General features: G+C 36.3%; 4 protein-coding genes across 5 annotated transcripts; all 4 read left to right on the top strand.

The window, feature by feature from the left end:
• Positions 1 to 1,572: 1,572 nt before the first annotated feature.
• On the top strand, positions 1,573 to 3,937 carry Gasu_19180 (archaeal ATPase). Its single transcript, XM_005707369.1, has 2 exons — positions 1,573 to 3,546; positions 3,595 to 3,937. Exons 1-2 carry the CDS (start codon positions 1,708 to 1,710, stop codon positions 3,817 to 3,819), a joined length of 2,064 nt encoding a protein of 687 aa, XP_005707426.1. The 5' UTR covers positions 1,573 to 1,707; the 3' UTR covers positions 3,820 to 3,937.
• Positions 3,938 to 4,192: 255 nt separating this feature from the next.
• On the top strand, positions 4,193 to 7,106 carry Gasu_19170 (archaeal ATPase). Its single transcript, XM_005707368.1, has one exon. It carries the CDS (start codon positions 4,383 to 4,385, stop codon positions 6,495 to 6,497), a length of 2,115 nt encoding a protein of 704 aa, XP_005707425.1. The 5' UTR covers positions 4,193 to 4,382; the 3' UTR covers positions 6,498 to 7,106.
• A 336-nt stretch (positions 7,107 to 7,442) lies between these two features.
• On the top strand, positions 7,443 to 8,631 carry Gasu_19160 (uncharacterized protein). The gene is made up of 2 exons (XM_005707367.1): positions 7,443 to 7,473; positions 7,554 to 8,631. Exons 1-2 carry the CDS (start codon positions 7,464 to 7,466, stop codon positions 7,955 to 7,957), a joined length of 414 nt encoding a protein of 137 aa, XP_005707424.1. The 5' UTR covers positions 7,443 to 7,463; the 3' UTR covers positions 7,958 to 8,631.
• A 1,371-nt stretch (positions 8,632 to 10,002) lies between these two features.
• Gasu_19150 (crossover junction endonuclease MUS81) lies at positions 10,003 to 12,787 on the top strand. 2 transcript variants are annotated; one of them, XM_005707365.1, is made up of 6 exons: positions 10,003 to 10,633; positions 10,681 to 10,984; positions 11,044 to 11,198; positions 11,251 to 11,589; positions 11,648 to 11,822; positions 11,877 to 12,787. In XM_005707365.1, the coding sequence occupies exons 1-6, from the start codon at positions 10,118 to 10,120 to the stop codon at positions 12,086 to 12,088; spliced, it is 1,701 nt and encodes a 566-aa protein (XP_005707422.1). In that variant the 5' UTR covers positions 10,003 to 10,117; the 3' UTR covers positions 12,089 to 12,787. The 2 variants fall into 2 exon arrangements, with proteins under 2 accessions (XP_005707422.1, XP_005707423.1); XM_005707366.1 differs by having other exon boundaries at positions 11,648 to 12,787.
• Positions 12,788 to 12,792: the final 5 nt, after the last annotated feature.

Here is a 12,792-nt window from a genome sequence, read left to right as displayed (position 1 = left end):
TTGATCCAATATATTTAAAAGAACAAGACCATTACCAGTTTGGATAATCACAATCACAATATCATTTGACTCTGCAAAAGAATCAGATAACTTGTTTTATCTTATTCTGCTGAATATTGCTTGCGAGTTGACGATATTTTTATTCTTTGTAAAGCAACTTGGATAAAACAGCGTTTCTCTTCTTTTTCAAATTTGACTTGTCCCTAGTAGAAATGAACATTCCTTCTATTGATAGACCCGTTTTTTATACGAAACGTTGGGTTATCTTTGATTCTCGTTACCAATATCCAAAAGGAAGCCTCTACTAGTGTACCCATCAGGTTATATTTCGCAAGAGTCTTCTTTCAAGTGTCTAACGCAAGGAACTTTTGTACAGTGACTCACTTATTCAACGAGCTGATGGTTGAGAGTGGAAGAAGAATAGGACTCAACTGCAGCTGAGCAAATCGTTCTTTGAATTTGCAGAGCTTTTAAAAGTTTTGCCTTTTTTTATATTGAAAGAGATAATAGCTCCCTTGGAGTTATCTCGTTCCTAAAGCAGCTTTGTACTTTCTATAGTTTGCTTTCTTGTATATCTTTAAAAGTTGTAGTTTTTACAAAGTTTATCGTACAAGAGGATGCAGCAATTGTCTTTAAACCTAAACAGTCATGTTTACCTTCAAAAACACCTCAAATGTATAGTCGACTATTGAGGAGAAAGAATTCAACTATGATTCAAATGCTATGCAATGACAATATACGAGAAGAGAATAGATAGAATAGACTCAATTCGACTGAATTGAACTTTTCTTGAAAAATATCTTTTCTCCTCTTAACAGAATTCACAGTATCAAATGCCACTATTTTCAGAGGAGAAAGAAACAGGAGTTATTGCCTCTTACAGAAATTGAGTATTGATGATACACTTGTGTGAGTCAATGTTGTTTCTGAGATTTGATGACACCACGAGATATTTTGGATCCTTCTTTGTGCATTTGTTTTGGTTTGTCTTTTGCTATCATCAACTTTTGTAGCTTTAGTGATAAGCTGCTACTTGTCATGATATCGTAAGAAAGGAATTTGATGATTGCTGAGAATAAAGGAGTGTTATGCTTGTGGGTTTCTGCATTTCTACTAAATAATAATATTTCAACTGGAGCTTTTGAATAGACTGTAGAAGAGAATGACTTGGTTCATACTCTAGTTTCGTGTTTCGAAATGAAGCAAAAGTGACGTAAAAACTGTTCCATAAAATACAGAAAATCTAGAGAGAGACGTCTATGGAACAAATTCTTCATGAACAATCTATATTGCTTGGAACTCTCATGACTATTCTCGAAAATTCTGAAAGAAACTTTCTTATCTATGTGAGAATGGGCCATGTTTAATAGCTTTATACTCTCAAAGAGCATAAAAAACTTGTGAAATAAACATTGGCTTTCTTCCGATCCTCCTTGTACCCTATGAGAGTTACCATTATATTAGCATACGAGAATAAAAATATCGATAGTTGAAAAAGCCATATTGATCGTTCTTGCCATAGTTGTAGTCATCTCAGTCCAAGCCATAAAGGGTATGACATAGTCATCAGTTGATAAAGAGAAGAAGTTGGATTGGTATCCTTTACTGTTTTCCTTGTTGTTGTTGTGACCGACAAACAGTCAATCGTTCATTTGTTTATATTTGTACTCCGAAATAAACTGAAGGTTGTTTAATTTCTCTTTGGCGATGGCGAGTTTGGATGAAAAGTGGAAAGCTGTGGACAACTTTGAGTCTATTGTGGTAGATCGTGAAAGAGATGTTTTTCGAGTGACAGAAGAATTGTATGATCTTCATAAAGGCCGAAAGCAACTCAGGGGTGTAACAAGTAGTTGCGACTATCGCTTGACGATACCATTTGCCCCTCATCTCTTTGGCTCAGGCAAAACGACCTTTGCCCGAACCTATTTGGAGTTGGTGCAAAGGTTTGGTGAAACTTTTCTGTCGAATTTTGCTTCAGACCCTTTGAGAAGAACCTTTTTGGAGAAGCTGAAAAGGGCTTCGTTGCTCTTTGTGGATTTGAGGAAGTTGGAGCCCACAGAACCGAAAGAACGCAACCTAAAGTGGGCAGTCTACTATTTGTTAGTAAAGGCTGCTTTTTTGCAATCAGGTCTTCCGCAACCAGACCCGGACGAATGTTTCAAGGAACTGAAACTTAGGAGTGATGCTTTGGTTCAGAAAATCCGTTCAATCTTAAACATTCCTTCTGATCAATATCTTTTGTTGGCATTTGACGAAGTTGGTGTGTTTGATACAAAGGGAACCTTTTTTGAACTGGAGAAGAATGACAAAGGTGTGGTTCGACCTTACAACGACTTTTTCGGTATCATTAGTCAATTGTGCGAAGAACCCGACTTGTTTTTTATTGTTGTTGGGAAAAGCAAGGGTTTAAGTATTAAGAATGATGTGGCTTTTGGGCTATCAAGAGTTATATTACATTTTATCCCTTTATCACCTTTGGACGCTTCCAGTATCGTTGAATTCCTTGAAAAGACTCTTCTTGAGACACCTACTCAAGTTCCGGTTTGTAATGTCTTATGTAGTTCTTCATTTTCAGTAAATGAATTGGCAGATTCGTTATTGGAATGTACAGGTGGAGTTCCTGGTTTGTTGACTCGTGCAGTGAATATGCTTTTGAATTATATAGTAGTAAGAAATCAGCCTTTTATATCGAAAGAAGAATGTTTGACATGTATGAATGACTACGATTTCCGAAGAATTTGTGCTGAACCATTTGTGGAACGAATATTGAATTTGGACGAAGATAGAAAAAGTGTTTTTGATTTACTTTTGATGATGGCTCTTTATCGTATACCGTTTCAAGTAGATGACATATTGTCCTCGGAGTCTTTTTTATTTGATGCAGTCACTGAAATGGGATTCTATCGATATCCTATTGACGAGAATACTTTCCAAATTCTTATTCCAAAAGTATTTGTTGGAATCTTCAAGAAGGACCCTTCCATCTCTTCTTTGGAAAAGATACTTCTTGGATCACTTGATGTCGAACCAGTAGATTGTTTCTTCTATTCAAAGTGTCGTGTATTTGAAGGAATTGTTGCTTTACGACTAGTTTTGATGTTGTCTTCAAAGAATCGAAATGAGTTGAGGGAATTGTTTTGTCAATTGTCTCCGATATGGAAACAAATGAAACTTCCAATGAGTACAATATCACCTATTCACTATATGAAGTCTGTTGTTAGTTCTATAGAAACAAGAAGTGAATCGAACAAGAGTCGAAGAACTTTTGCCAATACTGAATGGAATAAGATTATTCGAGAGACACTTTATTTAGAGACTGTTTACATTCCTTTGGACGCTACTTCTCATAGTCCTGATATTATATTCCAATTACAATCTCCTGTGGAACCCAAAGTTCTTACTGTTGGAGTTGCTTGTAAAGGACGTTGGAGGTCGGAAGGAATTGGCTGGTCAGATATTATAGATGAAGCCAAGAAATTTTTAGATCCTTTTTATGATCAAGTCTTATCCAGTGCAATGGATTCTCATCATTGTATGCTTATTATTGTTAGTACAAAGTTATCATTGAATGTTTCTAATGAGTTGGGTAATTAGAGTCGTTGTTACTCCAGTGGAATGTTTATTGGAAATGATTCTTTCAAAGTACCTGATAATTGTGAACTTGTTATTCTTTGTGAAAGAGATGTGGAAATGCTGATTGACAAAGAAATATTGAATGGACTTGAAAGAGCATTTTGTGTTTCTCATAATCCTACTTTTTGGGATTTTGGATTAGATTTACTTGATAGAATCCGTAACAGTTTCTTAAGTTGGCAATAGATTCTAACTCAGTCCTTCACTTTGTGATTTGTTTTGAAGAGCAAGTAAACTTTTTTTTGTATGTTTGAAACTCGGTTACAACTTATTTGCTTTCACTCTGAGGATTATTGTCTTAATATGGTACTAACCACGAAAATCAAAATAAGCCTATTGTTGTAAATGTCACTGTCACAGTTTGACAGGTCTTGTTTGCTTCTTGTTACTTCTCAGGAGAGTGTCTTAAAGTGTTGATGATTGGGTTTTATACAAGGTCTTGTATTCGTCATAGACTTTATTTATGGTTCGCCTCAAGTTGAAGGTTCCTCAGCTGGTCTATTTTCTAATAGCTCAGAGAAGTTGTTTTTATATACAATTGCACAGAAACCAATATCCACTCTTTATTACAAAAAAATGAAAAAGATAGTTTTTATCTAAAAGGCAAATCATGTTCTTATCAAGACTTGTCCTAAGCTTCGAAAGACTTTCGTCGCTCTCAAGAGTTTGAGAGCATTGGACTGTTGGAAGAAGATTGATCGATCATTGTTGTATTTTACTGTCGCATAGTTTACTTCATAGCTTACGATATGTCTAGTGAGCTTGAAGCAGAAAGCGTGTATGACATGGTTGTAGTAGACCGAGAACAAGATGTTGGTGTAGTAACACTGCAGTTATTTAGGCTATACACTCTACGTAAACTTGGTCGCCATTTCAAACCAGTCATACCCTTTGGTCCCCACCTCTTCGGAAGTGGAAAGACAAAATTCGTACAAAGTTACTTGGAACTGGTGAATAATATGGGTGAAAGTGCACTGATAGGTCTCGATTACGTTGGTGAGTCTGAGAAGGCCAACCGAAGAGGTTTCCTGGAGAAGCTGAAAAGGGCTTCATTGCTCTTTGTGGATTTGAGGGAGTTGGAGCCCACAGACCCGAAAGAACGCAACCTTGAGTGGGCAGTCTACTATTTGTTAATAAAGGTTGCTTGTCTGCAATCAGGTCTTCCGCAACCAGACCCGGACGAATGTTTCAAGGAACTGAAACTTAGGACTGATGCTTTGGTTCAGAAAATCCGTTCAATCTTAAACATTCCTTCGGATCAATATCTTTTGTTGGCATTTGACGAAGTTGGTGTCCTTGACGAAAGTCTCGACGAATTTCATTTCAAGAGAACCAATGACGGTAGAGTTCGACCTTACAATGACTTTTTCGGTATTATTCGTGAGTTGTGTAAAGAACCCGACTTGTTTTTTATAGTTGTTGGGAAAAGTGAAGGCTTAAATATATATAATTACGTAGCTTCAGTCTCAAGAGTTCAGTTAGTGTTTATTCCTCTTTCGCCGCTTGAGAACCATAGTATCGTGGAACATTTGGAGAAAAGTTCTTCCTTTTTATTCCCTGGGAGCCCAAAGGTTTCAGAAATTCTTTGTCACGAAGACTTCTCAACTAGTGAACTTGCAGAATTGTTGTTGGAATTGACTGGTGGTGTTCCTGGTTTACTTGTTCGAGCAATCAGTTACCTTTTGCTGTATAAATCATCCATCAGCAATTTCTCATTATCTAAGGAAACCTTCTTGATCATAATGAATGATCTTTCAGTAACAAATTATTGTGTTGCTCCATTCTTACCTCGTCTGATAAGTCTCAGTGAGCAGCGTAAGCGCTTGTTAAGAATGCTTACGTTATTATCTTTGTATCGTATTCGATTTGATTTTGATGAAACTGTGCAAATGAGCTCAAATTCTGATGTGTTTTTGTTTGATCTAGTTACAGATATGTGTCTCTATCGTCGATTGGTTATAGACCCATACCGCAACGAACGCTGTGAAGTGTTGATTCCCAGGTTACTGATTGAATATATTAACCAAGGCTTAAAGGATGATCGTTTAGAATGGTTACTTTTACAAACTCTCAAGTCTCAATTTATGGAATTCTTTTATGAGTCGAAATGTCGAATTTTTGAAGGTCTTATTGCTACACTGTTTTATTTACATTTTTCTCGGCGTCCTACAAACAGCTCAATGTTTTCTACTCTTGGTCAATTGTCTCGTGTTTGGAATGAAATGAATTTACAATTTTCTTCCGAATCTGCTGCTTATTATATGAAATCTATACATAATACCAGAACTGTATCAGGAACAGAGAGAATGACATTTGGAAGCAATGATGAATGGGAAAGGATAGTGAAAGAAATGTTAGAACTTGAAAAGATATATATTCCATTTCATTCAACATTCCATAGTCCAGAGATATTATTCAAGTTGCATGGAAGAACGAATGAGAAGAACTTGATGATTGTGGGTATTGCTTGTAAAGGCCGATGGAGTCGTAATGGTATTCGATGGAATGAAATTTTGGAAGAAGCTCACAAGTTTTTGAAACCAGTGCATGATCAAGTATTGACTAGTCATCCTACATGGCATTGTATGTTGATTATTATGAGTACTCAGTTAGCAACCAACGTATCTGAGGACTTGAATCATTCTAGTCGTTGTTATTCATCTGGCGATAGTGTTGAAGATTTCGTGATTCCTCACAACTGTGAATTGGTTATTCTTTCTGAAGCTGATGTAGAAAACTTTATTGGCAAAGACATTTTATCAAATTTAAGGAACGCTTTCAAATCTGTGGATAATCCACATTCGAGAAATATTGGCATTTCAACCCTACAAGAAATAGTTTTATCTCTTTCCAAAAATATTTAGGAATATTTTGTTTTAATATCTTAGAAGTTTTACAAAAACAAGCACTTTCAGAGGTTGTTATAAATCGGGCTATTTTATAAGACACTTTCAAAAACCATATCAAACTTGAGGAAATTATTCCTCTGACCACAGTTGTGTGATTTGGATGACATACTCCATTGTTTCGTGCTGTATAATGCATAAATGAAGCTAATAGCAACAAAGCTGAGCTCTGAGTGTAGCATTCATCTACTTTTCCATTGAAAACAACGAGGTAGATTGGACTTTGGAAATTCTTCAAAATTTGACAACTTGTTTCCACATATACTCGTGCTTGTCTTGAATCTTCTTCTGCCTGTCGCCAGAAAGAATATGACATTACCTTTTTATTCAATTAGATCATCTTATTGAAATGGTCTTCACAATTCCAGGTTTGCTGTTTTTACGATGCATACATTTCAACTTGTTGTTCTTAGGATCTCATCATCAAATAAGGCGGTAAAATATATCTAGTCAGAATAGTTGAGAAAATCACACGGTATTAACCTGAGTCCATATTGTAGTCTAGAAAAAGTATTTTCTGCGTACTGAAGGATCTAATAACAAAGCAATATACGAGTTTTTGAAAATATTAGCAAAACGAATAAGAAATTTAGGAACAACCAGACATCTGTAATCGTTTTGATGTAGCATAATATGAAACCACGCTGAAAAAGAATCAATCATATTTGCAAAGTTTCAAAACCTATATATACTATGGCAGGAATTTTTAAAAACTGACTTTGCGCTGTTATCAATTCAATTATAGCAACATTTTGGAAGATTGATAATAGTAATAATAATAACGAATGTGTCTTCAAAATATGGAAACAATCCTCCAGAAAGCACTCGAATATTCGAAACTCTTCTGTAATTTCAAAAGTTTTTCTGATTGCCTGGTCAAATATTATCAAGTACAATATACAAGATGCGAGTAAATCCCACCTAATGGGGATTNGTTGTCATTTTATCTTTCATTATTATCCAGGCAAATCATATCAGTCTTGAACTTTTAAACAAACTTCATATGACCTGTAGAGATTGACGTGTCATTGAGGCTTCAAGGAGAGATTCGCTTCGACTACGAGATATTGCCTCTTATATATGTATTAACATTATGGAAGTTTAGTCATCAACTAGAGAAACTGTTGAAGAAGGAAATATTGTGTCATTTGTGTCTAAATATTTCAATTGGATCTTTCTATGAAGGAGATGACATTCTATCACCATTTTCAAATTTATCTCTGATTGAAAGCAGTAGACATGCAACTTACAAGTTACAGAATGTAAAGACCAACCGAATACAATTATTGTTTCTCAAAAGGCACACTATAATTTGTTACATGAAACACTTCCAGTCCGTCGATAATTTTTGTACCACAATGGAGAGATGTATCAAAAGAAGAATTGAGGAACAAGGTAGAAAGCATTCTTATGCTTGAAAGTCTTTCTGTGAGATGGATAGAACGGGACCTACAGGATTTACTTTATTCTCTACGCTGCTTTTTGCTAGCATCTTCAAAATCCATATTCATTAGAGAGAAATATACTTTGGTCTTATGAACTTTAGCGAATATGCTGAATAAACTCTGGATATTGCTAGCCACTTTGGTTTTTATCAAGTCTCAAAAACAAGTTTACGTTTCACAATAAACTTCAACGGTTGTCGTAAGGATGTAAACTTGTAGTCCACGTCAACTTTCAGTTCTAAAAAACTTATGGTTCTTCCAAAATGTCGAATAAAAGGGCTACTAAGAACAAGAATAATAAGGGTAGGCGATAAATACATAAGCTTGGCTTAAATATACGCTGTCTGTTGAGCAGGAAACCGCGAAGGTGCCTCTAAAAACGATATCAAGACACAATTTCATACAGCAAAAAATCGAATTTTTCAATGAAGCAAGAATCCTCGAGCTCAAAAACCAGCAGTAGTCTCTGGTTGGCGGGGAGAACGAGTTGGATTGCTATATTTTGCTTCACTTATTGGTCATTGTTGTATTTCTTTAGAGTTGAACACTGAAAAGAACACTTGACTGGTCGTTACAAAAAAATAACAAGGATGTAATTCGAAGTTTCATGCCGCTCCTATCACCAATATAAAAATTTGTCTTTTTCTTTGTAAGAGGAAGCTACAAAAGTGTCTCACCAAATTGAGAGAGCAAAAAAGCCGGTCTGAACTCCCTCAAGTTCCTGCAACGGGCAACATTACATACCCGAAGCCCAGTCTTCAAGCGAGCCTATTCCTTAGCGAAAGAGACCTCTACCTGTGTTTAAAGTACTAGAGTACTAGCACAGGTTTCGAAAGCAACATCCAAAGGTTATTGACTTCCAACGAGACCTGCTAAGGAAGAGTGCGACAACAACAAGTCTCCGTAGAAAGACTCATCGTCAGTCCCTCACTACATAGGACTCGATACTACTTCCTTCTCCGAACTTGGGGACATCCTTCATCATCCTCGGCTAGGAGTTGATGTCTCTTTTGGAAGAAACATAGGATTTCGTTGACCTCTAGAACAGATCCTGTCCGAGCATGGTCTGTTATTATCATGTGTCGAATCCATATTTAAGGGAACGTATTCTCAAATTAAATTTGATGATGGGACAACTTTGTTAGGAAATTCTACAAGATTACGCCAACAGCATATTGCAGCTTCGCTAGGAGCTAAGCAGCAAGTAAAAAACAAAATTCAAATCTATCGAATTGAAAATTTGAATTCATGTGAAGAAAAAAAGTTTTGGGAACTTTAGACCTTGACGAAATAGTGACAAGTTGATTGAAACAAGCAAGATATGAATGATTCTCATTTGCAAAACTTTCGATTACGTCGCAGAACTTCCAACTTTTAATAAAGGCAAGAAATATGACCTCAGAAACATTCTGATAAAGCTTCGTGTCGTTATGCAGAACCGCTGCCTCACTATCCAGTCATCGAGATGGCAATATAAGAGAAAGTCTGCCACATAATAGACAAAAACGCTGCCATGTTGTAGTGACTTACACTCTACTAAAGAGTAAATACTTTCAAAACAAAATGTAGCAACTGGGCTATTTACGCACAAATAAAAGCACTAAAGTACTTTCATACACCTAACGTCTAACTTAGTTTCTAAACTTGAGTTGAAGACTTTAAGAAAGGTTAAAGTTATAATAATAGCGATAATAATAAAAGGTATAGAGAAGGAGGCAGCAGCGAAGAAGTCTAGAATCGACGGAGAGATATATCTCCTTACACAACTCCTCCTTTCTTCTCAACTTGTTCTATGACTGGACTGAATAGAAGGATTTTAATACCGTCCCAGCACTTCAAGGCAAAATCAAAAAAGTACGAAACATTTCAAGACTACAGCGTAAAATTTTTGAGAAGTAAAACAAGCACATGCGAAGCGTAAGGAATGTAAAAAAGTGAGCGGGTATAGAGTTGTTTAGAGTGACAGCAGAGAACCCAACATAGCAATATTATTCTTTAACAGCAGTTAATATCGACAAACTGTGCTCAAAAAGGAAAAAAGTATTTGTAAACTTTGTTCTTCAACACACAGGTCTGCTTGAGATATAGCTCCGGATTCATTTTCAATTTAAAAAGATTACTGTCCGTTACAAAATGAATGAGGAGATCATCTGTTTGCTGGAACGAGAGAGAGACAACTTCTTACAAAAAGGAAAGCATGACTTGGTAAAGTCTTTAGAAAAATCCATAGAGAGCGTAAAAGATTTGAAAGAACCAATAGATTCAATCAAGAAAGTTCGTTCACTCCCAATCGGGCTCATTCAGGCAGCTAAAGTAGAACGATTGATAACTCGAAGAGAAGACTCCTTCTCGTTTGTCGAAACAATGAACCAGAATTTAAAATCTATGCAACAATCCAAACTTAATTTGAAGTCAATCAAGAAAGGGAAAAAGCAAGTTGAAGAGAAAGTTTCCAGCAAGACTAGCAGCCAGGCTGAGCAGTCAACAAGGCCTCGACAGAAGACAAGATATATTCCAAAATTTCGTTCAGCTGCATATTCTTTGTTGTTAGGTCTTTATCAAGCAATAGTCGTACAAGGCCTTGAAGATATCGACAAACAAGGGTTGATTAATCTATCTCAACCGTTCTGTGATTCTATATTGCAGAGAGTAAGTTTCTCGTTAGTTTAAAGATTGCTTTGTCTCACTTGTAACAGAATGGTTTCGTGAGTTCTCAATCATACTCAGAGCAAGTTAGTGGTTGGACGAGCATGAGCAAGATTTTATTGAAACGGCAGCTTGCCAGAACTGTCCCTGGCAGACGACCACTAAGATACACATTAACTGAAGAGGGAAAGGAACTTGCCAATATTTTAATCAACAAATTTAGTGTACATTTTTTATGCAAAGAAACACCTTGTGAGGATAATGAGAGCATAGAACTAGGAAAAGTTGACCTTTATCGTGAAGTCGTCGAATGGGGACAACCATCAAAATGCATTATTTCATATGAAAGCACAAGTGAGTATACAAGCCCTTTTTTGATTCTCAATAATTACACGAACATTTGGATTGCTTAGAACTTTATTCTGTGAATGATACCCAAACCTCTGTTGTCAGTGAATGTCAGAAGGCGCAACTTTACGTTGTTTTAGATAATAGAGAAGTGAAAGGATTCGGAAAATCTAGAAAAAGGTTGATGGAATTTTTAGAGATACTCGGCGTACCCGTCATGGTAAGAGGAAAGATTCAACCTTTTGATTTCATTTACAATTATACTTCTCTAGTTGTATCAACTAGAATTAGGTGATATCTTATTTGTCGCAATGGCAGATTCTATCGATGCAGATAAATGCAATAACACTAAATTATCTATGTCTGAAGGAAGAGTCCTAGACTATTTAATTGAACGTAAACGAAATGACGATCTTGCATCATCTTTGCATGACAGAAGGTTTTCGAGGCAAAGATTTTGTATGAAACAAAGCAATATTAGCCACCTCATTTACCTTATCGAAGGCGACTTGAAAGCTCAGGAGAAGGAAAATGTGGATTCCCTTTGGCGAGTTTTAATGAGCACAGCTATGGTTGACAACTTCCATATTGAATATTCAAAGGACGTTTGGGTGAGTTCTTGGCATAATGAACCCGTGGTTTCCTAATAGTTGTTTGGATTCTTTGCAGGAAAGTGCTTGTTTTGTGAAAAATTTATATCAAGTAGTGAATTCGGAAGTACAGAAACTTGCATGGCGGGATATCATGGGAAATCCATCCCTTGAACAATGGAATAGAGCTCTTAGAGAAGCTAAGAAGCCCTCAGGATTGGATTTGTTTAAATGGCAGTTGATGTCAATACCAGGTAAGTTGTATGACTCACATTTATTGAATCATCCTTACATTTTACGAATCGAAGGTATTGATTATCGCAGAGCGCAAGATGTGGTATCTTGTGGCTTTCGTTCCTTGGTAGAACTTGGAGAAGGTTTGGATCGTTACTCAACTAGAAATGAAAGAATTTCTTATTTACAGGAAATATCACTTCAGTGTGGAAAAAAACGATGGTGTCGTAATTTATATGAGACGATTGAAGCGCTTTTTTGCTGTAATGAGATATATCCAGAATAGGCAAAAACATGCAATGCTACCTTACTCTATGTCTTGTAGATTTATTCTTAGGGACGCTCTGTAAATATACAAAAATTTATTAAAAAACAAGTATGCAAAATAGGTCATTTTAACGTCATAAGTTGTCAAGATAGAAACAGAGCTAGAATATTTCCTGTGGTCAGATCTGTGTTTACTACATACAGTTAGGCAGCAAAGACGGTTTTCAGAACTCTTTTCAAACGAGAGTTAAAAGACCAAAAGAAGCCTCTCGATATCTTTAAAAGTTTTTGAATCTCCCACAACAACTTTGGAACATATTGTGGTAAGGATTCAGCAACCAGGGTTCAAAGAGGCCCACTTTTCAGTGGAGAGGTACCTATTGGAGAGACCAATAGTTGAAATAAGGAGAGACCGAAGCAAGTGCCACAACTCAAGTAAATAACCCGTAGAAGATTGCTACCTTAAAAAAAGGAATGTAGTACAGCGTGTAAGAACGTTCACTTCGTTCAAGTTTTCGCTCATAGATAGACCTAAATTCTCTTAATCTTGCAATTCACAAGCAACACCATGAAGTTGCACAGACTGTTGCAAAACTGCTGTAGTCTACGGAATATGAGAATAGAATGAAATAAAAGTGACGCCAAATAGGAGAAATATGTGACATATTAGGTGATATCTCTCTCTGGATTAATCCAACACTAGCTTACTTAAGCGTTAATGGG

The sequence above is a fragment of the Galdieria sulphuraria genome, assembly GCF_000341285.1.
Source record: "Galdieria sulphuraria unplaced genomic scaffold scaf_12, whole genome shotgun sequence".
NCBI lineage: Eukaryota > Rhodophyta > Bangiophyceae > Galdieriales > Galdieriaceae > Galdieria > Galdieria sulphuraria.
Note: the sequence above shows the minus strand (reverse complement) of the source record. Positions and strands in the feature narration are given on the sequence as shown.

Bases quoted from the DNA above. Each gene is read 5' to 3' on its own strand.
- Gasu_19180 (XM_005707369.1), top strand. From the start codon at position 1,708: ATGGCGAGTTTGGATGAAAAGTGGAAAGCTGTGGACAACTTTGAGTCT. The intron at 3,547-3,594 runs GTTAGTACAAAG...TTGGGTAATTAG, and splicing joins ATCATTGTATGCTTATTATT to AGTCGTTGTTACTCCAGTGG.
- Gasu_19170 (XM_005707368.1), top strand. From the start codon at position 4,383: ATGTCTAGTGAGCTTGAAGCAGAAAGCGTGTATGACATGGTTGTAGTA.
- Gasu_19150 (XM_005707366.1), top strand. From the start codon at position 10,118: ATGAATGAGGAGATCATCTGTTTGCTGGAACGAGAGAGAGACAACTTC. The intron at 10,634-10,680 runs GTAAGTTTCTCG...CACTTGTAACAG, and splicing joins GTGATTCTATATTGCAGAGA to AATGGTTTCGTGAGTTCTCA. The intron at 11,199-11,250 runs GTAAGAGGAAAG...ATACTTCTCTAG, and splicing joins TACTCGGCGTACCCGTCATG to TTGTATCAACTAGAATTAGG.